Source organism: Drosophila santomea, chromosome 3R (genome assembly GCF_016746245.2).
Source record: "Drosophila santomea strain STO CAGO 1482 chromosome 3R, Prin_Dsan_1.1, whole genome shotgun sequence".
Classification (NCBI taxonomy): Eukaryota; Metazoa; Arthropoda; class Insecta; order Diptera; family Drosophilidae; genus Drosophila; species Drosophila santomea.
The window spans coordinates 11194222-11220290 of NC_053019.2; the positions used below are offsets into that span (position 1 = coordinate 11194222).

General features: G+C 47.4%; 3 protein-coding genes across 8 annotated transcripts in view; 1 reads left to right on the forward strand and 2 right to left on the reverse strand.

Annotated features, from left to right (window-relative positions):
• Nucleotides 1–26069, forward strand: part of LOC120453005 (homeobox protein prospero) — a 69324-nt gene that overhangs the window by 15759 nt on the left and 27496 nt on the right. For all 6 annotated transcript variants that reach the window (XM_039637514.1, XM_039637513.2, XM_039637512.2 and 3 more), the window contains exon 3: nt 25815–25859. The gene's annotated coding sequence lies outside the window, so the exon portion shown is untranslated. The remainder of the gene's footprint in view (nt 1–25814; nt 25860–26069) is intronic.
• On the reverse strand, nt 1283–3274 carry LOC120453008 (serine/threonine-protein kinase MARK2). The gene has a single exon (XM_039637519.2). It carries the CDS (start codon nt 3269–3271, stop codon nt 1457–1459), a length of 1815 nt encoding a protein of 604 aa, XP_039493453.1. The 5' UTR covers nt 3272–3274; the 3' UTR covers nt 1283–1456.
• LOC120453007 (MAP/microtubule affinity-regulating kinase 4) lies at nt 3467–8310 on the reverse strand. Its single transcript, XM_039637518.2, has 2 exons — nt 8154–8310; nt 3467–6131 (listed from the first exon to the last, which is right to left on the reverse strand). Exon 2 carries the CDS (start codon nt 5606–5608, stop codon nt 3467–3469), a length of 2142 nt encoding a protein of 713 aa, XP_039493452.1. The 5' UTR covers nt 5609–6131; nt 8154–8310.

The following is a 26069-nucleotide window of genomic DNA, read 5'->3' on the forward strand; positions in this document are numbered from 1 at the left end:
ACTTTGCGGGGCATTCCAATTGGAGCTGGGGCGAAAGGATGAGAATGGAGTGCTTGGTTAGTCTGTGGCGTGGCTATCTTATCGGATTCAGTCCTTGATAAACCTCAACTGTCGCCGTCTATATCTAATCGATGGCGCGCGCTTTTAGTTAAATTATTGACTCGACCTGTTTGCATAGGCACTTTTATTTGCTTCAAGTGCTATTTCGATTTATCAGCACCATCTATATGCATATATCTGTATCCATATCTATAAATGCGAGTGCGGTTTACCCTTAAAGCAAACAATCGAAGCTCTGCTCCGCGTTCTAGTCCCATGCAAATAGACCGCGAGTAGTTTTGTTTGCATTTCGGTTTCGAGCCCAATCTTATCAGTCGGAAGGATTGCGATTGGAATGAGGGCTAATTGCTGGGCTGGCATTGTGGGAGAAGTTTGCCAGGAGTGGGCATGCACATTAATGCACTAGCTGGCTGTTTAATTTATGTGCGACCTGTTACTTGCAGTTACTACAGTCACCTTCTTCCGCCAGTTAACGAATTAAACGCTCTGCTTCCGCTTTCAATGGGTCCAATCAGTCCAAAAACCACCCTTTTGCCCAGGTAACCCACCCCTACCTACCCTACCACCATCCTTTTCCCAACTCGGTTCCCACCAAAAACACATAGTCGTCGTTCCTTCTGTGGAATTTCCCGTTTATTGGTTTCTTTCCGGATATTGTTATGTTCGGCTGTGAACGCCTTTTCCTTCCGCCGCTCGACGCCTTCAAATTACCACCCCCAACCCCTTGAACTAACCTGTAGTAGCGGGTCCTAGGTAGTTGCTGTTCTTGCCTCGACGAAAAGTGCAAAATGATTGCGGTTTCGTGTTGCTCAGGGGGACCTCCCTCCCTCGGATATTTTCACTTGCAACCCCCATCCAAAACTCTCTCACCGCTCCATTTAATGTCGAAGCAACACGCAAGTTGAAATTGTTGCTGCTGTTTTGTGTGTGTGGCCCTTTTAATGTTCCAGACAATTGGATAATGTTTCTTTCTCTTAGGTGATCATAGCAAAGCAATTAGAAATCATGAGTAAGCCGTTTTTATTTTTAAGGTGTTTTTAATGTAACTAGCGAATAAAAAACAGTAGCAAACTTTTTATATATACCCTTATATAAAATGTATTTATTATATATTTATATGAGAAAATGTAAATATTAAAATGATAAAGCGATCGTTATATGTTATATCGTAATTTTAATGGTTTTGACAGTCCAATTTCAAGATCAGTTCAGAACGATCACCTTAGCGCAAACACATATCCATCAACATTTATTTGTAATACTAAATTTAAGTCATTTTAATTAAAATACCATTAAGACATAAGGTCGATCGTCCATTCGGGCAGGGCTGCTATCTATATCACTTGCGATTATCTATGCAGGAAGGAATCCTTTTGGGATGCGCTGAACCCCTTGCCTATTTGGTGAGGTTCCTGCGCTGCTCATCGATGTCCTTTTCGTCCTTGTGGACTGACTTGCGAACAAAGCGTGCGGACAGCTTTGAGAAGAAGCCCACTCGCGAGTTGCGTTTTGTGTCGTCGGCGGATGGAGGAGTCTGGAAGTTGGATGGCAATTTAAGCACCTTTAGGGGAGTGCTTTTCGCGTCCACCTTTTCGAAATGAGTCGGGGGTGGGAGTCTTCTGGTGGCTCCTGGAACTTGATTCGGGGTCTGCGGACCGGAATTCCGAATGTGGTGTGCGGTGCTGGTCAGCTTTTGGTTTACAGCCAACTTTCGTTGGGCACTCAGTAGAGTTGGCTTCACATCCACTGAGGCAGCGACTCCTTTCTTGGGCAGTTCGGGTTGTGGGAAAGTGGACGGCTCGGAACGTCTTGGATTGGCGGCCTTTGTGGCAGTGCGGCAGATGAATTTTGAAAGCGGTTCCGAGGGTGGCGGAGTGAGGGCATTGGCCAAACGTGGAGCCATGGGACGGATGGAAGCGGCGCCAGGCTTATTCGGTGTATGTTTGTCCGGTGCAAAGGTCACTTGGCTAACGGTAACATTGGGGGAAGGTACAGAGACACGAATCCGACTGCTGACTGGATTAAGTGTGGGAGCATCCCCAAAGGAAGCTGCCGATTTATCGCTGGAGGTTGTAGAGCGCGGTTTAGCTATGTCAAGGAGCATATAGGTGCAATAGATGTCGTCGAACTGCTGGTTCTTCAGCGACTGCTCTACATCACGCAGTTTGTGACCCATGTTGGACAGCAAATCCAACCGATATATGTCCTGTAGATCCATAGGTTTCTCCTGAAAGGGCCTCAATTTATTCCCTTCCTCGTAACCCATGTTAATCCACCTATCCGCCATGACTGCCGATAAAGTAGTACGTTTCGTGGGACTCAGAACGAGGAACTTCCTAATCAGATTATCGCACTCAATGGATACGTAGTAGGGAACACGGTACTTGCCCCGAAGAACTCGATCGCGTAGCTCCTTCAGATTCATCCCATCGAAGGGTAGGGAACCACTCACCAAGGTGTAGAGCACCACTCCCAGTGACCACGAGTCCACCTCCGGTCCAGAGTATTTCTTGCCTCTGAAGAGTTCAGGAGCTGCATACGGTGGACTTCCACAGAACGTCTCCAGTTGGGTTTTGGGGTCAAAGGTGGTGCTGAACCCGAAATCAGCGATCTTCATTTTCATATGCTGGTCCAACAACAAGTTCTCCGCCTTAAGGTCGCGGTGCACAATGGACTTGCTATGGCAGTATTCAATGGCAGACACCAACTGGCGGAAGAGCACCCTGGCATCCCGCTCTGGCATCCTTCCGTTTTTTAACAGATGATCGAAGAGCTCTCCACCGCTGACGTACTCCATGACCAAGTAGAGGGTCCTTTCCGACTCGATAACTTGAAAGAGGCGCACAATGTTCGGATGGTTCAGCATTTTCATGATCCTGACTTCACGGTGCAACTTCTGCCGTGCAATCGTATTCAATGTAGTTTTATCGATCAACTTGATGGCCACTTCGCGACCGGTGGGCAGATGAATCGCCAGCTTGACTTTGGCGAAGTTGCCCTTTCCAAGTGTCTTGATGATCTTGTACACTCCGTAGCCGTTGCCATTTACATAGGACTGGAACTTAAGGTTCGGCGTGCCTCCACTGCTCTCAGCACATCCGCCCACATCCTGGGCAGCTGCAGGAGAGGACGTGGCTGTGGTGGACTTCGATGTATGGGGACCAGGATCGTTCTCCTTGTCGGACGTTTTGTCTGTGTTTGCTACCGTCATTTCTGGTAGGATTATTTTTTCTAAATCTCAGCAAAGCGTTCGCCGCACACTTGTAAGGCAAACTGATTTGTAGACTTTTTCCATGGACTTAAGTTCGTTAGAATGCTCGGGCAGGGCCTGCTGTATCACTTGTATCATTATGTATCACTTAATCTTCCTATCACCGTGAGATGCCCCAAGCCACCGGATATCTGGCTATTTGGTGAGATTCTTGCGCTGCTCTGTGACATCCTTTTCGTTCAAGTGGATAACCCTTCGGCCGAAGCGTGCGGTCAGCTTGGAGAAGAAACCTACCCGCGAGGCGGGCTTGGTGTCGTCCGCGGATAAGGGTGGCGTCTGGTAGCTGTCCTCCTCCCCGCCGGCGCCACTTCCCGATCCACCACCCCGTTTGCCATTACGAGCCTGGCCGAAATGGAAAGTTGCCCGCGCAACATTGTGTCGGGTGAAGGGTTTGTCGGAGGTCTTTTCCACGGCTCCCGCTCCTGGAATCCGTTCTAGCAGTCGACCGCCGATGGCCGGCGACTTGGGCACCACAAGTGGAGTGACCGCAGGTTCCGCTTTCTCGTACAGGGTCGTGGGTCGTCTGGAGGATCCCTGCGCTTGATTTGGAGTTTGAGCAGCGGGGTACTGGAAGCGCGGAGGAGTATTGGCCAGCTTTTGCGTCTGGGCCAACTGTCGCTGGGCACTCAGTAGCGTGGGCTTCACATCCATGTTGGCACTGGCCCTCTTTGACTGTGGCGTGTGCGGCAGACTCGAGGGCTCCGGACGTCCTTGGCCGCTCGAATGGTTGGTGGCCTTGCGGGCTGGTGTCCTGGCTGGAGTGCGGCGTGTGGGCTTGGCAGGCGGTCCTGTTGGCGGCGTCGAAGTGGGCGTATTGGGGGCATTTGCCAAACGCGGAGCGATGGGTCTACTCGAGGCGGAGGAGGAGTGGATGGGCGGATTCTTGTCCAGCGCAAGCGTGACATGAGCTATGGTAACAGTGGGCGTGGTGATATTAGGAAGCGGGCTACTGACAGATGGAGTAGTCAAGTCCACTGTTGGTATAGCCTCCGGTTTCGCACTGCGGCTCGAGGAGCGCGGCTTGGCCACGCCCAGGAGCATGTATGTACAGTAGATGTCGTCGAACAGTTGCCCCTTCACCGACTGCTCCACATCCCGACGCTTGTGACCCATGCTCACCAGTAGATCGAACCGGGCGGCATCCTGCAGCTCCATGGGCTTCTCGCGAAACGCGCGCAATCGGTCGGTTTCATCGTGGCCCAGATTTATCCACTTATCCGACATCACAGCCGAAAGCGAAGTGCGCTTGGCGGGATTCAGGACCAGGAACTTCCTCATCAGGTTCTCGCAGTCCATGGAGATGTAGTAGGGCACACGGTATTTGCCCCGCAGCACTCTTTCCCGCAACTCCTTCAAGGTGCCGCCATCAAAGGGCAGGGAGCCGCTGACAAGGGTGTACAGGACCACTCCCAGTGACCAGGCATCAACCTCCGGTCCGGCGTACTTCCGGCCCATGAAAAGTTCTGGGGCAGCATATGGTGGACTTCCGCAGAACGTTTCCAGCTGGGCGTTGGGATCGAATGTGTTGCCGAAACCAAAGTCCGCGATTTTAATGTTCATGTGCTGGTCCAGCAACAGGTTCTCCGCCTTCAGATCGCGATGAACCACAAACTTGCTGTGGCAGTACTGAATGGCGGATACCAACTGCCGGAAAATCACTCTGGCATCCCGCTCCCGCATCCTTCCGTTCTTGACCAGGTGGTCGAATAGCTCGCCACGACTCGCGTACTCCATCACCAGGTACAGTGTCCTTTCCGACTCGATGACTTGAAAGAGGCGCACGATATTCGGATGGTTCAGCAGTTTCATGATCTTCACCTCGCGGTACAGCTTCTGCCGAGCACTCGTATTGAGTTGCGTCTTATCGATCACCTTGATGGCCACTTCGCGACCGGTGGGCACATGGATTGCCAGCTTGACCTTGGCAAAGTTTCCCTTACCGAGTGTCTTGATGATCTTGTACACGCCATTGCCATTGCCATTGCCATTGCCGTACGACTGAAACTTGACATCCGTGCCTTTACTACTACAGGCACCGTCGCCAAGATCCTGGCCCGCTGGCAGAGTAGGCGTGGCTGGCAGGGCGGTGGCATTTGCGGTGGTGGGCGTGGCTGGCTGGGCAGTGGCGCCAGTGGTGACAATAGTACCCGTAAGATGGGATTCCGGATCGTTCTCCTTATCCGACGTTTTGTATATGTTTGCCGCTGTCATTGCTGTTTTCTCACTCTCCTTACCCGCAGAGAAGTCTAGAATACCCAAGCTGTTATCCACGGACATTATAATACTAGAAATTTAGGAGCTCCTAGTCTGAGGCCGATTCTGATTGCCCAGGCGAAAGTTGATCCTCCTATTCAGTGGATCTTCAAGTGTGCCGAGCACGCGTCGTTGGATGGAAACTATCGCCTCCCCTCAAGCTGTAATTGCTGGGTTTCGTCAGTCATCAGTCATCGGGGCCGTTGTTTGCACATCTGCTCTATTTCGTCACCCTCCCGACAGCCTGAGCTTTAAGATAAGAACGCGTGTTTGCAACCCTCAGCCACCCCAATACCCATGCATGGCTGATAAGCGACTCGTCCTGCTCCTTGCGGCAGGATCACTTTGTCTCGACGCACGACCGCATGAGTCGGTAGTTCTTTCAGGAGGCGCTATCAACAACCCCCTGCTTCATATGGCACGAGTCTTTTGTGATCCTTCGCTGCGATCGTGTGCCCCTGTTGTTCTTGTTTGCGACTGGCGAGGATATATCCCAGCTGGTGGTATTCGGTTTCCTTGGTCAGAGGAGAGGCGTAGCAGCTGCCTTCTGTTGAATGGAGAGAAGAATGATTCGATTAGATGTTGCGAGTAATCGGAATCGAGAATTTCATGGTTGCTTATTATAGAAACTCTGTATTGGGATAATTTCGTGACGAATGAATGAAGCTAATAACAAAATTTACATATAATCCCGTATTACAAACTTTTTTCAGTAAAATTTTGTTTTCATAACTATTTCAAAATGTTTAGTCAGAATTTGAATAAACAATTTATTTTTGCAATCTTAACACAATTACTTCATGTTCAGCAGTGTTCCAGTACTTAAAATAATTTTGTGAAAGGGAAAGCAATCAGAATTATGACTAAATTATTATTCATACGAATATTGTTATATGCGAGAGTATATACATTTTCAATATTTCTCTAATCGCTTAGAAAGTTCAAAAAAACATGTAATATTATTACATTACAGTCACCAGTCTCATTTCTGCTCTTATCACATAGAATACAAGCTACACAAAAAAATTAAAAATTTGTATATATTTTATGTCTTGAATTTGTAATATATTGAAGATCTATAAAACTATTTTTATAGGCCTTGCACCACTGTGCACTAAGTGATTGCTCTCTCCCCTAACAACAGATTTTCAATCGACCTGAAAAACTAATCTTTCCCTTTGTGACAAAAAGTATTTTCTTCGGCTCTCTGTTCTTTCAATTATGTTTTTTGCATGTCCTGCCGATCCCTAGCTACACTCACACACACGCACGCGATTACCTATGAGGAAACTACCCTAATGGGTTTTACCTAGCTATGGATGTATTGTAAAAAGTGAAGTACTACAAAGGAACGGGTCCTTAATCTGCCTTTTCTTTTGGCCCGCTCGTTCGCTTGCAGTTCTCTCTTTTGCTTTGCGTTTGTGTAACGATTTCAGGTTTTCTCTGCCTGCTCCTTTGTGCGTGCGTGTGTTTGTGTGTGTGTGTGTGTGTGTGTGTGTTTTGGTGCCTGCGTGTCCTTGATCCTGCTGACTTGTTCTGCTCGCAACCTTTTCTCGTCATCCCTGCTTTGCCTTTTGTGTCTCGTCTCCTTTTCCTCCGGCTCTTCGCTTCCTTTTTCAGCTCCTTTGCTTGTATCTCTCTCCCTCTTTCTCTCTCTCACTTACGGCTTATGCATATGTGTGTGTTTTTGAGTTTCTGTGAAATGTTGAAATTTCGGAATTGCAGCTGCTACTTTTGGGTAGTTATTATTTTTGCCTGCTCTTCTTGTTTTTCTTCCCCCTATCATCTTCTTTTCTCTTTTTCGCAATAACAACAGCACAGATCTGTGGAAATTTGCCATAACAACAAGAGTAACAACAAGTACTACTTGGCTTGGCTTGGTTTTATTTCTGGGAACTGCTGATCTGTGATCTCTTCGTGGGCCAGTGATCGCTCCCCTTTTGCCGCCAAGTTCAATGCACCCCACCTAGGGTTACCCCCACTTTTCCCGCCCCACACCAGTCCCCTCCCCCTCTCTCTCTCCCTTTCGATTTTCCCAAGATACCAACACATGTCAACATGTGCGGGTCTCCGTCTCCCATCTCGTTTCCCCCTTTTTCGCCTTTGTTTTTCTGCCTGCCCATGGGATCTTTGGCTTGTTTTTTCCGAATGCCTCTTCGCTCCTCCCTTTTGGTTTCTTCTATTTTGATTCTGGTTCTCTGGCCGTTCTTCTTTGTTTTTTCCTTAACCGATTTTTATCCGCGCCAGCACTGAGTCATCGGCGACTTTGGGGATCTTCAGGCGCCTCATTCTGTCTGGCACTCATTCGTTAACACACTTACTCTGCACAAAGCGATCAGATACAGATACAGATACATACAGTTGGTCCATTAGCTGACCTTAATAAAACGCCTCTTGTATCGAGAACCAAAGAACGCCCCCCTTAAAGACACATACAACAGACGCAAGATAAGGCATTTCGGTACCCAAGGGATATGGATACAATCTGGCTTATCTGGTGCCGTGGATGCGAAACTCAGAAAACTCACAGTGACCACCGCGTGCTTGCTTAATTACACTCTTTACTTACGCATCGGTCCATTGGCGATCCCCCCTGGCGGCAATCAAAAACGAATTAGCGCTAATCCAGTCCACACAAGTGTACCATATCGCTGCGTATCCGTATCGTTGAGCGAGAGCGAACTTTCAGATACAAGGCGCGCCGTAGTACTGAAACGCATTGAGCGGAATATCTGAAGACAGGTCTTGAACGTCTGAGACGGGTTGCTGAGCGGAGAGCGAAGAGCCAAGAGCCAAGAGCGAAGAGCGTCTTCTTGCGCTCTTCTTATGCTCTTCTTATGCTCTAACTCGCTCACTGCTCTTCCTCCATTACCTGCTCTTCCATCGCTCGCTTCTCATTCCCACTCATTCGGTGCGGGCTGCTCTGAAGGTCGTTTCCTTGAGCCTTTCTTGAGGTGTGACGTCACGGCTGCGAAGGGGAGGCGGCACTTCGGGTGCCTTCGTCCGTCCTCCTTCGTCATTGTTCGTCTTTGCGGCGAATTTGGCCTTTGTCGTGGTATTCGTCTTCGTCTTCGTTTGAGTTTCTTCATTGGTATGGGTTTTCTTGTGGTGGTGCTGTCGATGATTGTTTGTGTTGCCCCGTGTGTGTATGTATGTGTGCCATCGAGACTTCCCCATTCGTCGTCAACAGCTGTGTCGTCATCGTGCCATCGGTGTGGGAGTAGCCGATGGCCATATCTGTCTGTGAAGTCCGAGTGGTATTGGTGCACCAATAAGAATCGGCCAGTGGTTCCAGTGCTTCTTGAACAACAGCCCCATCCCCCTGTGCCCCCGTCTCCATCTCAAACCAATCCGTTGGAGCGGTCTGTTTTGGTAGGGAATGATTAAAAAGTCACCACAACAAATAATAATAATAATAAAATGCATTTCTTTTGGCCCGCAAAAATTTCTTTCATTTGGCATCGCTTTGGCCGGCTGAAAGGAAAAATTATAATGACAAAGTAGGCGACAAGAAGGGGTGGATGGGTGGGTGTTGGTCCGATTGTAGACGTAGACGATGATTATAATAACAGTTTTCTCTGATTTCTCCTCGATTCCCGATTCGTAGTCCCCTCCTTGAAGGCAGGGCTTAATTAAAAAGCTTTTGGCCATTCACTTGGAACAAAAATTAACCCTAACTTCAAGAACATTTCCATTCAGCGTGCATATCGTCTGAGTGCAAGAAAATGAGAACTTTTAATTCATCGCCATATTCAAGTACTTTCATTTGTAGAAACTTGAATTTCTTTTTTAATAAATTAAAAAGGTTAATTTATTTTAAAGGAATTTTTGTTTCAGTGCTTCTCTTGGCTTGGCAGTTGGAAACTAACAATATTCTCTCGGCTTTGAGATTCGAAATTGAAGGTGTTTTAGAAATTTTGGTGAGGGAATTTGCATTTAGATGAAGCAAAGAAGCCAAGACAAGTAGGCCACAGTGAAATGTTAATGAGGAAGCGGGTAATTCAGCATGCAGTCGATAAGGCGGCTGCCTTTGGCAAAAGTATCTGCCAGATACACGTGGCACGCACACCAGCTGACGCCCCAAAAATAGGTGAACATAATGCGATTCCGATTCCGATTTCTATTCCGACCGACAAATCACAGTTGGCCACCAGAGGACACGCGCCACCTGATCAGGATGCGATATCTATAAGGAGAGCTCTTTCTTCGGCAATATTTGATCGTGCTGAATGCGGAAAAAGCAGATTGCAACTGCAGCTGACTTCGAATGTGGACAAAAGGATCTCCGGCAAACAAAGCAGCCACAGGATATGCGATACAGCCACTTTTGCACATTGCCCCGATGAGTTATGGACTCCAGATTGCGGACCAGAAAAGGCCAGCTTCTTGACAGACAAATGCGGGTGCATATCGATTTCGACTTCGGAACGGCAGGAGCGATGACTCCTTGGGCCGTGATCTGCATTTTTGCGTCCTTCTTGCCGCATCGCGAAAGGTGCAAAACGAAGGACGAACGTGCCGCAAAATCTGTGCGGCGACTTAGGTCTTTAATTGGGTTTTGCGTTTCACTGTCGATATTCAATAACAGCTGGCTCTCGGCTAAATACACAAATTAACCCATTCAAACAATGCCTTCTTGGAAAGTGTCAAATTCAACCTCCGATCAAGGACCAAACAATGGCCAACCAAATGAGGGAAACCGAAATGCATGCATATATCTGTATATATGTATATGTATATATCCCGGACAATAAACGAAGAATCACAATTTTCAGCTGTCAAAGGAGGGGGTAAAATCTCCCGATATTCATCAAGAAAACGGCTGATTTTCTCACAGTTTTCCCGGGGCATTTTCGTCAATCATTTGTCGGCCACTTCAGCCCTTTGGTGGTGGCAAATCCTTTGCACTTACTTTGCATCGCCGTACTCTGTGCAGTTAGATCGTTCATTCATCTATTCATTCATCAGTCCGCCATCCCCTGCCCTCAGACGCTCTACCTGCCATTGTCAAAGAGTTTTCCTTTCGATTTGGTCGCAGTTCCACTGCTTTCTAGGCTTTTTGTTATATTTTTGCATAGTTTTGCCGACTTTGTTCCTTCCCGGGAACGGGGCGAAGACTGCTTAGGGATAAACAATATTAGCTGACTGAAGGATTTGCATTCGGCATCCCCCATTGTCCTGACGGCGACCCGAAGAATTGTCAATAAAAAAAATATTTTGCCCATGCGGCATTTAGCCTCCATCTCCGCCAAATGCAACACTTCTGCATTTGCCCACATGCGGAATAGATAATGATGGAACTAATCCTTTGCCTCTCACCAGAATCGCGATGGCTTTGCTTGCCTTGGATTGGCCTAATTGAAAAGCGGCGGCAATAACAGGGACAGGCTCAGAATAAGAGGCATCCGCATAATGCATTTCGGCACAGCAATTCGGAAAACTGAAAACTGAAAACGGAAATCTGAAATCTGCATGATGCAAGTGCATCATCTCATCTGTGCCATGTGTGGGTGCACAGAGAAAAACCTTTTGAAATCGAGTAATTATATCAAGCAGAGGAGTGGGAAAGTAAAGACAGGTTCATTGTGGTAAATTAACCTTGTATTTTAAGGATTTTTATTTAAACTACTAATAAATTTAAATTATATGATATTTAGGCTAGTTGTTCCTTGATAGTTCTTCCAAGTGTAGTTGTGGCCCATGTTGGAGGCGCCTGGGGACCAGCTTATTAGCGAAGATTGTCAGTCAGCCGCCGAACAACAACGGCAGCAACAACAGAAATTGATTACCAAATGTGCACGGCTTTCGAGTGGTTTTAGGCCTAAATGGGAGGGCAGGGAAGGGGGGGTAAAGGACGGATAGGCAGGCTAATAAGCACAAAAATCCACATAGAGCAGCAATTCCTTTTAATTGAAAATCTCGCTCTCGCGAGCTTCCCCTTTTCCCAATTTCCCACTTTTTTGTTGTTTTCATTTTCGCAATTTCTTTGCGGCTGCAGTGCGTTTAGTTGATAGGAGGGCGGGCCAAAGAGGGGGCGTGGCTGCAGCTCCAAATGCATTCGATATTGCATTTTTTTCTCCGGCAACATGCAAGGATAATAAGGACTTTAGCCAGCTTGGGACTTTTTTGTTTTCGAGCTGTTTCATTTTTCTCTCTCTGTCTTTTTTTTTTTTGGACTGATTGACTTGCGAAGCGTCCGCTTAACCATCGCCTGCTGCCTCATATCTCACACCATTTGGCGTTTCGTTATCCTGGCGAAGTTGATTGCAGCAAGGACTTGCGTCTACATTGCGGCCCGAAAAATTGCATTGGATGCATTTGCTGGGCAAACAAACTGCCGAAACAAGAGTCATGAAAAAAGTTTAAGGGCCCCAAACTCGTGGTTCTCCCGCTCCGCGTAAGACTCGCTGCATGTGCAATGCATATTAGCCGAGTTGTGTCCTGAGTCCTGCGACCTGCGTCCTGCCTCCTGCCTCCTGAGTCCTGGCTCATGAGTCCTGCCTCCTGAGTCCTGAATCCGGTGCCATCCTCGGCCTGTGCATTGTCCTTTTGGTCGAGCGCCTTTCCCGCCTCCTCCCACGGCGTTGGGTTTTTTTCTGCGGCTGCCTTTTGTTTGATTTGCGAAATTGCAATATGCTGGCTGTCTGGCTGAGCTCGTCTCGTCCTGGTCCTTCGGAGACCCCACCCCACCTCACCAACCCCCCTACATACGCAGGATAACTGCAGTTAGACTGCAGTGGAAGTGCAACCGGTTTTTGCCAGGACATTCCTATTTCGGGGTTAATATCTATATTCTTTGCTTATTACTTATACTCTTCATGCTTATTAATTAATTTGAATTGTGTATACATTTTTTGTAAATTGTTTATAAATGCTTTTTAATCTGTTCACTTTATTTTAAATGGTTTTCAGTTCAGTTACTTTTTGTTTGTTGTTGCTATTTTTATATATGTATATTAGGTTCTTAATTTGGCTAATTATTACTAAACAAGTATCTAGATTTATTAAAGCAGTAACATTTTTTATTTGACCTATTGAAAAGTAGATTCTTACATTTGATTCTGACATCGTTTTTGGAGTTACAACTGCACACCAATTGATTCCTTTAACTATAATATATTTACCCCTCGCCAACTCTTTACCAGTGGGGCGGCTTGTCGAAAATTCACTTGATCAAATGACAGATTATCCCCATAAATATTTTAATTTGATTCATTTGCAACCACTCGTAGTTCAACCCCCCAAAGCGCTGCAGCTCCTTCCCCGACATCAGGTTGATGTCCGGTCCCCCCGTTTCCAGCAAAACCTTTTAATTCGAGTGCGTTTTTCATCATCAACTCCGCTCCATTCCTGCGCTCCTTCGCTCCCCAGTTCCCTGCCCCTTGGCCAGATTTCCGTTTAGGTCGTGGCGCACTGAAAGTCTTGAGGCTACGCCGGAGACCCTTCAACCGACTGCGCCAAAATGCACTGGACGTTGGTCACGACGCGGAGCAGAAATCAAACAATCAAACAAAATGAAATCGCCGGTCTGCCCCTCTTCGCTCCTCGCCCCTTGTATTTTTCTCCCTAACCTGCTTCTTTTTTTCTTCTTTTTTTTTGATTCTGCTGCTGCTCGCGAGTTTTTGTTGGCTTTGTTCTGCTGCTGCTTTTGTGCACACGCCCCCTCAAAGTCCAGTTTTGCAGTCATCAAGTTTTGCGCCCCCCTTCTCCTCGCGGGGGGTGGCAGAATATTATACCCCTCTGCTGGCGGGCTTCCGGCTGCCCATGCTTCTTTGGCATGTCTTCGCTTCCGTTGCATCCGTCCATCTTGCCCGTCGCCGCAGTGCTCCACTCCGCTGCAGTGGCTGCCAGACGAAGGAGCCACCCTTCGAGGACTTTTCCAACCCCCCAGTAACAGAAGCAGCGGCAGCAGCAGTAGCACCGAAAACTCCAACTCGCCCTCTATATATTTTATTTTTAATTAATTAATGCGAATGCAAAGTACAATTTCTACAAGGAAAACTTGTTTTGCAACTCGCTGGCAACCCTTTTGGGCTCGGGATCCACCCAGCCGCCCTTAGCCGCCCATTGCCTCCCATAGCCACCCCTGGCCCCCCTTAGCCACCCCACCACTCAGACCACCTGGCTGTGGCGCCTCCAAATATGCGGCGAAACAGCCGTGTGGCAGGCTGTGAAGAAATGCAGTTAATTTACTCAGAAGTAGCAGGGAATTGCAGTGGGAAAAGCGGCTCAAGTGGGCGGAGGGCTGAAGAAAATTGCTGCTGCAGAAAGTTGCTGCTGCAGTTTCTTTTGTTTTTGTGTGCACGCCGTAATGTATGCAACATAATTTTTGCGCTCTTAGCTGCCGCTGGATGAATTTTTGTTAGTACTCAGGTGGGGGGAAAAATCCTGGGAAATGGAAGGAAAAACGCGAGGAGTTGCCTGACTGGATATGCAGTCACCTCCTTTCAGGCATAGCGCGATATGTGTGTTCGTGTTTGTGTGCGTGTGTATCTGTATGTGCGATTTTCTGAGGTAGTTGGCGCAGTTGAAAAACTTTGCTCCGTAAGGTGAGTGGGGTTCGGAAAAACCCTTACAGCACTCGTTCTGTAGGCCTCCTCAGTTTTTCCAGGTTTTTATACACATATATATATATATATTTTTTTTTTTATTTTTATTTCGGGGGCGCTGGAAAATGTTGCAAAAGTTATTTCTTCACGGGTTTGCCATGGCTCTTAATGAAATATCTGCATGGATGCGAGTGGATGCAGTTGGCAGCAAAGTGGTCTCCACGGGTTACTTAATAGGCAACAGCCAGCTCACTGGCCGGGCAATAGACTCCGTACGTAGCTGCACAGGAAAAATAGTTAAGGCGTTTTATACATTTATTTTTCGGCATATTTGTGACCTATTTAAGAAGCATGCACCTTCTTTGGCAAAGCGTGAAAATTGAATGTATAGTTCATCTTAGACAATTAAATGGCAATTAATTGTATACGAGTATATCAGGCTTTTTCTATTTTTTGCGGTGTGGGCTTTAAGGCCGAATCAACTGTGGGGAATCGGGCTGAAAGTATACGGCAGTTTGGGCGACAGTTCAGCGACACGCTCAAAAGCCTCAAAAGGAGTGCGGGCACGTCTTTCAATCTGTGACTTTTGCGCCAGCACCAGCGCCACCCTATGCAAATAGACGGCCCTCCACCTTGAGCAAAGAAGGATAAAAAGAAAATGCAGCAAAAACGCAGCTGCAGGGCCGAAAGGGGGGATGGGGGAAATGGCGGTGTGCCGTTGCCGCTGCCGCTGCAGACACATTTTAATGATGCATGCAACAGTAAACTGCAATCAGATATGCGCACATCGTTAGTCTTCAGCATCAGCCGCCGTTTGTTGATTATCTTAGAATGGAGAGCACGGCAAGAAAGATAACCCATACGCCCCGTTGGCCGCTCAACCTGTGCACTTTCCGCATTGCATGGAAATTTATTTGCCGAGCAAATAAACTGCAGTCTCCTGTTTGCAAGAAGTCGGTCCCCGGATTCTTGGCCCCCACTTCCTTTTATCCAACTGGAAGGCAAAAGGAGGGCGGCGGGGCAGAAGGAGCGAGCGAGCGAGCGAGAACGGTGCAGAGGAAACCCCTAACGGAGGCACTTTTTTATGCAACTTCTTCAGCACGAGTGGTTTCCCAAGTTGACGTTTCAAATGTCAATTGTGTGCTTAACTGCATTCTTTTGACGACTCCGTCGTCGTCGTCGTTGGCTTTCCTTATTTGCCCCGTGTGTGTGTGTGTGTGGTGTGTGTGTTCGCGTTGAGTTCCTCGGAGTAGGGCAACCCGTCTCGGTTCCAGAATCCTTCCCATTCCCAGGCCCCTGTCTTTGTCTAATTTTGGTTTCTTTTTGTTGCAAATTGCGGCCTAAGCGGCCACGGGTGGCTAGGATGGGGTAAGAGGTGAGGTGAGTGAAGGGCAGAGGTCTCCTTCTAGATATCGCCTTCGCTGCTAGTTGCCAGCTGGCAGGCACTTGCAGGGAGCACAGGACTACCACAATTGATCGACTATATTATACTGTGTTTCATGTTCTATTAAAAGCACCTTATGTTGGCATCTATGTTATCTATGTGTTGAACTTACTGTAAGCAATTATACGTATTTTAATATTTTTAACTCCCTTTTATTTATTAGTTAGTTATTAGTTAAACAAACTTTGAAATGATTCTGAAGTCGTATATACCCCACTTGCAGCATCTGGGACTGGGCACGCGTAATTTCTTTTCTTTGGCTTTCACTTTGTTTGAGCAACGTTGCAGCGACTTTTGCCAAGTCGCTGGGAAAATATGCCGCATTCACACACACACACACACAGGGCCACACACACACACACTCTCGAAAGGAACAGTGGCCCAGAGTCAGCGAGTCAGACTGCAATCTTGCCTTCAATTAAGCTTTGACAAGTGCATTGCACACAGGAGCAAGGGGAGGGAGGGTAGGTGGAGTCTGGCTTGGGGACTGAGGGGGCTGAACTGATGGGGGCTGAGACAAGGAGAAGAAGAAGTCGCATGAGCTGCAAGCAGCCAGCTGCCTTCCACAAAGCGCATAAATATGAATGAAGGCAGGACGATGGACTCCTTGCCGTGAACTGGCCAAAAAAAAAAAGAAACGAGAAGTGGAGAGGAGAGAAGAAAACAGAAGGCAGAGCCCGGAGTGAAGAACTGTAGAAGGAAACGCAAATAAATGAATTGCACTTTTTCTTTGCTCGAATTTTCTTCTGGCGCCCCGTTTCAATGGGCCGCGCCTCAATGGCAGTGGAAAAACTTTGCATATTGTGTTTATTCTATGCCCGCGGAGATAAAGAGCTCCAAGCTCGCAGCTCCAAGCCAGGTGGAAGTCGCAGGCGGAGGCAGAGGCAGCCTTTAATTAAGCGGGTCCAAGTCGCAGTCCGTTGGCATTATGCCCAGATAATGGCAAGGCCGAGCTGTAAAAAAGGGGCCAACGAATGGCGATGGGCGATGGGCGATGGGCGATGGGGGCGGGGGAAGACAGATATGAAATGCAAATTATGCGGCGAATTGTGTGCTCATTAATTAAAATTGAACCAAACTGAGGCAAGAACGCAGCCTGAGAAAGAATGAGAATGCTCAGCCATCAAAGCGCCAGCAGCATCATTAGAGCCCGTCCAGCTTAACCAGCCAAATCCTTAGTCCTCAGTCCATCCTTCCATCCTTCATCCTTCATCCTCCATCCTCAATCCTCCTGCTTTCCAAGGCTCTCTCTCACTGTCCACGCCACTGCACTTTGAGGTGAACACTCAAAAGTTTTTTCCCGCCACGGAGGGGGGGGCGAAAAATTTGAGAGAAATATTATACATATATTACTTATGGTCGGGGGTCTGAGTCAAAATGCAAATCTTGCAGATTTTTAATTTCTTTTCAACGAAAATTTTATTTTCTGTTTGCATTTCTTGTTGTTCGCCCAGGACGTTGGCAGGACCAACCCTTTTTTATTTGCCATCCTGCCAAGGATCCTGATGGCCCCCTCCACCGTTCCTCTCGAGATGGCGTGCTGCTTTTAAGCTTTATTATTATGTATTATAGATTCATATTATGCACTTTTTAATTTTTTTTTGTCTGACGTCTCAGGACTTGAGACTCTCCAGACCGACAGCCTAAAATGAAATGCGTTTTGCCACAGCGGTTGATAAGATGGGAGTGCTAAGCTATTCAGAAGTCATGTATACACTTTTGATTTTATTTTTAAAGATACCTACCAAGTTTAAAAAAGAGTATATAATAAGTTAATCTACTATAATTAGTAGTTGCTTTATATTTAGATTATTTTATTGAACATTTATTGGCTAGAGAACTAAAAGAGATATATCATATTTCCCAAAATATAGTTTTACAACTTAAGATGCTTAGTACGTAATACCTCGCTACCAGTTAGGGTATTGAATAAAGTACTTCTTGGACTGGGCAATGCTGCTGCACTCAGACCTCGAATGTCCTTGCCAGAAGCCACCCTTCTGTTCGAGAAGTCCTGCAGTGTGGGTTGTCTTCTGGTTGCATTGCCACAAGTTGCTGCTCGAGATACCCACCCAGTGAGGCACGGCTCCTTTGGATGCTGCCTCCTTGTTCTTGTGCAGTGCCTTTCAAGACTTTTTGCCAGCCTTTCTTGGCAACATTTGGGGGCGGCTTTTGGGGTTGCATCTGTGAGATACATTCGCGTAATGAATTCGGCCCGAGGGTGGCGACAATGAACTTGCCTGCATTCGCCGCACCAGCCCCACCCCACCGAAAACATGTTAGGGCGTTGACATGTCAGGGCGAAGTATTCCGAAAATGACTTACAAGGCTCGCCGGCTAAAGGAAACCCAGAGCCAAAAAACGTAGTACTTCGGCGAGGAGAACTTCACGCATTGCTTGTCAGGAGGCCAGGAGGAAAGGAGGCCAGGAAGCCAGGACCTCGCGAGGGGGAGGAAAGCGGGTTTGTTGTCGGACAGCTGGGAACCAAAACTGCCGATTCATGTAAAGCTATGCCGGAAAGCGCCTTGAAGCAGAACCAAACGAAAGGAAACCATTTCTATGCATTTGCATGGCGATCGCGGAGCGCAGATCGCTGAGATCACGGAAAGCGGAGGAAAAGGCGAGGGTGCGCTTTTCACACGGTTCGCGCGGAGGAAAAGACCCAAGGGTCGGTCATAATTTTTAATAATTTCCTTTGTTTAAATAGTTTTTCCTTTGGCATAACAAATTCCCACCGCCACCGCCACCACAGCAGCGGACAATTGAAGTGTTAGATGCAAAGATCCAATTGCCAGCAAGTGGCTGTAGAACAACACAGATACGCACAAGATAACTTGATTGCACTAATTTGACTGCTGCACCCAAAGAGCACTCTATTATACATATATATATGCATTGTTCCCATGGCGGACTAGTTTCATAGTTCCGCATCGGACAGTTCCCAGTTCCTTCTTCGAAATGCAGCCCAAGTTGAGGTCTCAACTGGTCTGCTGGGGGTTGCTTCAATCAACTTCTGACAAGAAGTGTTAAATCTGCACTCGCTGCAATTGCGGCTGGAGGCCGCTTTATTAGAATATCCGGCAGCTTAGGCTGCAGACAGCCTGTCTGCAGCAGCAGCAGCAGCAGCAGCAGCACCATTACCATTATCACTATCTGCCCTGGTCCACATTGTCATAATTCATAAATCAACTAATTCTGAAGTCGTTGGGCCAGCACAACGACAGTAACAAATAGCTTCCTCCCCGCCCAAAAAAAAACACAGTACACAAATCTGTGACGAAGACAGTTGGTTTAAGTCGAAAAGTTCTCAGGCCTGGCAAAGTCAGGAAGAAGACGAAACAATTAAAGGGTTTCGAGTTGCCTTAATGAACCGCAGCCAGACAAAAGGTCAAAGACAAGACCATCATCGTCATCGTGAGCGTAAACAAAGGCCTAGAAGGCCCAAAACCAAAGGCAAACAAAGGTGGGCCCCCACAGCCAAACAAAAGCGAAAGGGAGAAGACGTCACGGCGGTTGCCTGCACTTCCTGGCAAGGAACAGCAGGCAGAGGCTACAAGACGCCGCTGGGTTTCAATTACCAGGGTCCAAGACCCAAGTCCCGAGTCCCAAGTCCCAAATTTGAAGATTTCTCCCCGCTCCAAGATGAGTGACCTCCCTTAATTGAGCGTGAAGCGCTGCAATACTTTGACACCTTTATGACATGGACATGGACTTCGACAGCGCCATCCACATTGCATTGACATCGAAATGGATATATGGACAGTAGATATTGACTACGGACTGCGGACAGCGGACAGTGGACAGTGGACAGTGGCAACCCCCTAAGACAGACGGAACCGAACGGGCCGATGGACGACACTAATGAACATTAATGTTCGTATTGTGTAATGTCGCGACTTTAATGTAAAGTGCAATGAAGCAATGCAAGGCCAGGGGGTAGTAGTGCATCCACCGGATGCACTCATTAAGTGCTGCAGCCTTTGACTTGCGGACCCGAAAGAACTGGACGCAAATGCGAGCTGAGTTATGATGCCAGCTGACGAGCTGTCAGAAGCGTCATCCACCGCGGAGGAGGTGGATTCAGTGGGTTGGGCCACTGCGGCGATGGATTGCTGGAATGGGGTTACTGCCGACTGGCCGGCAAGTGGTTGTTAAGTCTGATTCACGGCTCGATTCGGAAATCAGCGGGCAGCACGTGTTCCCCTGCTCTTAGCTCTGTGCTTTCTGCTTTCTGCTTTCTGCACCCTGCCCTTACCCTTTGATCTGACCAGGGGCCACTCGGAGTGGTTGGGGGGCTCCTCTGCCCCTTTCCCCCCTAGGTCCCACTTGATTTTGCTTCGCGTTGCGAAAACCATTTTCCACAAATTTAATTCCATTAATGTCGCAGCAGGAGCAACAGGAGCCACAGGAGCAGCAGTGTCGTTAGCTCATCCTTTGGCCCTCCTTTCACTGCTCGCGCTCCTCCAGCGGTCCTTCAAAGGTTCTTCAAATGTCAAGCGGCAAGAGGCCGGGCAGGATATTCTCCAGCAACTAAATTATCATAATGAATCTCGCAACTACTTGAGTTTTGTTTGCCCAAGCGGCAACTCAACTCGGTCCGAGGAGGGTTAAGCGATGGCTCTGCTCCTAACGATTTTTTAATTGAAACTGTCACTTGTCGAGGAGCCAAGGATGGCCAGGATCAGGATACAACCGCAGAGGGTGGACAGCCGCAAGAACGCTGGCTCCTATCCTGCTCATCCTCTACGCCTGAAGTAGTTTCCATTGCAATTACGAAGGAATTAAATGCAGTTGCAGGAAGATGAGTGGCGATGCTATGAGAACGACCCACAAATCGGTTCTAAAGTTTTCCAAGAATTTCATCTCCGATGCATAAATCAACTATTGTCTCTGCGCCACAGACATGGCCATTGTTTGATTAAGAAAATCTTTTCCACTCAATCCAAACACAACGAACTGGTTGAGAAGGAGGAGCCAGCTGGAACAATGGGAATTGAATTTTATGCTTTACAAGATTTTATTGCGACTTTTCGACTCGACGCCTCAGCTTGATTCCCAGTCCCCAGTCTGCTGCAGTTTGTTATAAAAACGAAAAGCGAAAGCGAAAACGAATCGCAGTCCGCCTTTATTAGCAGCAAATTTCATTATTCAAGTCAATTTGCCTCGGAGATGCCTCGAAAACTTGCTCGATAGTGACCCCCCACTTGGCTGGGCTCTTTGCATGGGTTCAATTGAATTAAATGCAATCAATTTGTTGATACGCAGATGAATTTAAACAAATTTAGCCCGAGAGTGTGCGGCGAGCGAGGCCAGCTGAGGATGACTCAGCCGCTTTGGTGTCCGGAGCCCAGGGTCCCATGTCCCCGGTTAGTCACTCCGGCGGGGCAAACGACACCCAAGTGCCGTCCAAGGCTCTGGACATGCAATCAGAGTCACCCCAACCCCACCCCTTGCTACTCCGTCGGATCCTCTGGTAAAAAGCACAAAAAACAAAAAGTATAAAGCACAAGATAGACTAAAAGGGAGTCCTGTGTACAACCTCTAATTATCTCAAGCCATGACATGAAGTCATTTCTCCCATGTATCCTATTAATGCCAGCGCTCACGCTGAAATTGAAACTTCAAATATTTGTACGCGGCTCAAGGACTCGCCGGCAGGACTCGACGGCCAGACTCGGACATGTGTGGGTAATTTCCTTAATAACCGCCAGCCTATCGCATTAACATATCTCGCATTTGTCATAAAAATAAGTCAACCACCGGCACCACCCATCCACCTACGTTTGCGTTACCTTTACCTACTCACAAAATGGCCCAGCTGGTCTCCGCGGAGGAGGCGTTTTGTCAAGGAAAACTGAACCCCCTCTTCAGGTGGGTGGGTGGCGGAAGGCGTTAGGTGGAATGCGAAGGAAGGAAGTGTTTATGCCTGCTCATGTGCGTCTCGTAATGACCACGGCTAAATGGACACATTACGCGCCGGACACACGAAAAATTGAATTATTCAAGCAAGTTTCGGAGGCGTCGCTTTTGGAGCCAAACGATGTTGCGTGTCAAAGTTTATACCTTATCCTAATTCCTAAACTCATTCCCAGCTCCGCACCCACTCCTTGAACTTATTTCGAAAACGGGGCTAAGAAATACGTTACAAAAGCCAGCGGCAGCCGGCCCAGAAAATAAGTTGGAAAAACCTAGAGATGGTGTGAGTGCAGCGAGTGCCTTAAAGTTCCACTTGGTGACTTTGAGACGCCGTTTACGCTCAATGCTCATGCAGCACACGCCAGACCCAGGACACAGCCCAAAAACCCATACCCCCATCGTAGTCTGCCACCACTACTACCAATACCATAGAGCCTGAACCCTAAGGAAATGTAACGGCCGACGATCGACGACAGTTGGTTTCCCAGAGCGTCTTCAAGACGTCCGAGGGGGTGACTTATGCGGAAAAGGCACCCGACATCTGCCAGCTGCACGGCTCTCTACCTCTGCGGATCTACCTCTGATTGCAACGTTAATAGTGCACCGACAGGGGGTTACTGCCACGCACCAAAGCGGATGTTTAGGGGGAAATCACTGGGACTTTAGAGTGGGTATTACTGCTACCTTCTATAGAACTTTCATCGCTTGGCGGGACTGTACTCACATTAGTTGGGAGCGAGTGCAAAAAGCACTTACGATTAAGAGCCGTAGGAGCAGGAGCTGTGGGCGGAGAGATGGGGGCAAGTATCATTTGGCTAACGCTTGAAATTGGCTTCGTGACGCTTATCGCGATCAATAAATAATATACGAGCAGCTCTAGACAGAGACGGGTAGCAACGGATGGATAGATACACGAACGACATCGAGGCGGAAAACAAAAAGTATCTGCCAGATACATTTGAGTAATTTGCGTCGTTAGTGCCGGAAAGAGAGGCAAAATAATAATAATAAAAGAAAGTACGCTTGATTACAATGAAAATGTTTTTAATGCCCAAGCTCCTCTCTCTGCTCACCTCCCTATACACCCACACAGAGACAGAGAAAGATATCTGCATAGATAGGCGAAGCAAAAGGACACACGTTAGGCATGCATTTTCCCCCATTTTCCTTTCTTTTTTTCTTTTTTTCGATATCAAAAGCGCGATAAGCACTAGACACGAATGTGGGGAAGTGGGTTGTAGTGGCCTGGTGTGGAAGGTGGGTGGGTAGTGGGTGGCAGGTGCAGGTGCAGGCTTGCAGGTTGGACAAAAGCCCGTCGTGGGGCGGCAGAAGGAGGTGGAAAAGCCTCAAAGTCGAACGCGACCAGCGACAACGACAACGGCAACGACCACTGTCCAAACAAAAGTCAGAAAAATTAGCAGTGGGAGCCGACTTGGCCACATATGGCCATTTTCTGGCCATTTCCATTGCGTGCCTGGTCGGAATACTAGTACGTATCCGTATCTGTATCTCGTCGTGCTCGTGTCTATATCCCTAGTATCCCTAGCTGCTATGTACGGCAGTGTGTGCTATCTAATCAAGCGTCGAAAGACAATAAAAGCCAACAACGCAGCCACGACAAACAGCGACCACAAAATGTGCTTATGTCTGAAAACGACAGCAGGACAAGACCATCCAGTTACGTGGAGACCAAAAGTATACCTCGGAATTTCTGGCGCTAACAGTGATTTGCCATAACTTTTGACATTTATAAATCATTTGGTATAGCCTTAAAATTACATTTACTCAGCTTTCAACTATTTTATGGTTAAGTTATGCAGAATACACTTACTCAAATTTAATCATAATTTCCAAATTTGGTTGTTGTGACAAACGCATGACCAACCACATCCCTCCCCTAATTGAAAGTACCCCGATCAACGAAAAATCACAGAGAATTCCGGGCAGCCTACTTCTGTGCGGCTAAGTGCAGCGGGAAAACCTTGCCGGCCACCACTCGAAAGTATCGCGCGGATGTCGTATCTATGGACCGCCATATGGCGAGCAAACGGCGATATCTGTGAGAGTGTTTCCATGTACAAGTATCTGTATCTTATCTGGCAGTTGGGGTATTAGCCAAGAAGCGTGCACCCCATCCTCCAGCTCTAGGGCTCCGAAATCCAGCAGTGGCCATAACAATAACTGAGACTGGGCTGACATCATAATAATTTGAGTTTACTGCATCGCAATCCCGACAGCGAGACCTTTTGGCAAGTTCGTTGGAAACTTTTCGCATAAAATCCCTGTTTGAGACAGCGACTGGAGAAGGCAGAGAAGGACATTTTCTTTTAGCACAATTCGCATCACAAAGTTGCTGCCAATTCTGGTGGAAACTACCAACTGCCAACAAACTTTGCAGCAACATAATTTTAATGGGTTTTGTGGCAGGATTAGAGCTAGCAAGCTGCATCTGCATTGCCAATGGATGCCAAGACAAGTTGAAAGGTGTTTCTGAACTTTATTGATGTCGTCGACTTCGGGCGACTTCCGCACCACCCGTTAGGCAAATAGGGAATGCTATCAGGTAAAAATCGGTTCCCGACTGGATGGATGTCAAATGCCACCACCAAGCACGCCCTTTGGTTCCGTCTGCCTGGGCTCGCCTCTTCGCCTCCTCGATTCCTTCTGCTTCTGCCCCTGCCCCTGCTCCTCATCCTCATCGTCGTCCTCCACCTCCACCTCCTCCTCCTTCCTCCAGCGATCCCCAGCTTGTGCGCACGCGCATTGAGGCATAGACGAGCGAGTCCAGGTGTGCTCCGATCATCGTTCGTCGCTCGTGGCTTCAAGTACGTGCCATAAACACTTGCACACTCGAAAAAAAATACCCGAGAAGTTAGAAGTTACATTTTTATGGGAGAAATCAATCACAACCGTTTCAATATCAAAACATAAAATAATATAATTTAAAACATGAAAAACCCATATTTTGGAATTTTTTCAACTAATCTACTTATTAATATATAACAAATAAAGTCAAATACATAAAATTAAAACTATCAATGAAAAACATCCATAAATGAATTGTTGAGAAGAAAACCAAAGTAATTATTTATTTCAACTTTTTCTTAACCGAATTCAACCCCCCTTATCCTCAGTGTACCGAATCTCCCCTTGCTCTCGAGCCATAGTTTGCGATCATCAGCTGTTGGCTGTGGCGATCGTTTCCTTCCGCATCCGTATTGGCATAGGGGCTGCAGATTTTGAGCCGGTTTCGCGTTGCTCTTCGTGATTTTCCCCCAACCAATTGTCCATTTTCCGTTTTCCGGCGAATCTCAGCTCGCCAGATTGCTTTTTAATCTGGCAGAGTGGATCTTTGAAGCGGAATCGTAATGCCTAATTGCCACTAGTTCGTTATTGGGACAGTTTTTGTTTTAACGGATTTTAGGGTCACTTGACCGTAACACAACACCAAACCACTCCCCCACCCCCTGCACCTATCCCAGTGGGCTCTTTATGAGCCAAAGCATATTTTAATGATGACACCCGACCACGAGGAGGATAGGATGTACGGAACACATGGCCGTGCCACACTTCGGTCGTTTGTGCGATGAGTACATTACCGTGTGCCGCGATCTGTGAAGGCACATTCCAAAGCACACTTTGAGATATATGTACATTCATATATGTATATTCATACCCCGACAGTGCCCCGACACTGCCCCTCTACAAAACACAGGCGCCTCCCTCATTTCCAGCGCATGCAAAGTATCCGAAGTTAGCGTTTTCCATCGGCACATGCACGGAAAATGTGTTAAGGTCGTAATTATCTGCGCTGTCGTTTGTAGGTGGAAGTTCGCCTCAGCTGGCAACTTTCTTTGCTCCTCGTTCTCCTTTCTTCTCCTCGGCCAGCGCCATATGGTCTCTATGGCCCTCCATTTACTCCTTGCGGGGTTGAAGCTAGAAAGAAAGGCCCATTGATAACGCTCCTAGATGTACGCAAACCCATTCCAAGGTGCATTGAACTTGGAAATGCCGACTGTCTATGGCAGCAATTGAAAAGTATCTTGGCAAAGCGTTCCTCGAGGAAAGGTGGTTAACATAACGAGGCAATTAAGTAGTTTTCTTCGACTTAAGTATGCGGGCGCGTGGGCTCAATCTACATATCATCCTATCTATCTTATTTGTATAACACTTGGAAATGGATTTTAAATTGAAGTCTTATAAAAGAAATGAAATCTGGTATTCTCGCGATATATTAGGTATATGTACCTTGGAAGTACTTAAGTAACTTTTAGTTGTTTTTCCATTTAACTTAATAACTTTATTTCATTTTCTCTTACAGGAGGATCTATGATGGACGACAGAGAAAAATAACGCTTTGTTTGTGGTAAATTTCTGCTATTTCCAATACCTCGATCTACTATCTACTGTGCATAGGAATGCCCCTGCCCTCCTCTAGACCAAGCCCAACTTAATAAGTCCTGCATAGGGGTGGCTGTTTACTGATCCTGTCCCCTTGCCCGTTGCCTCTTTACCCTCTTTGCGTCCGTTCTTGTCCCTCCGGGTTGTCCTTGCAAGCTGCAGACTGGAGGAAGTA

Bases quoted from the DNA above. Each gene is read 5' to 3' on its own strand.
- LOC120453008 (XM_039637519.2), bottom strand. From the start codon at position 3,271: ATGACGGTAGCAAACACAGACAAAACGTCCGACAAGGAGAACGATCCT.
- LOC120453007 (XM_039637518.2), bottom strand. From the start codon at position 5,608: ATGTCCGTGGATAACAGCTTGGGTATTCTAGACTTCTCTGCGGGTAAG.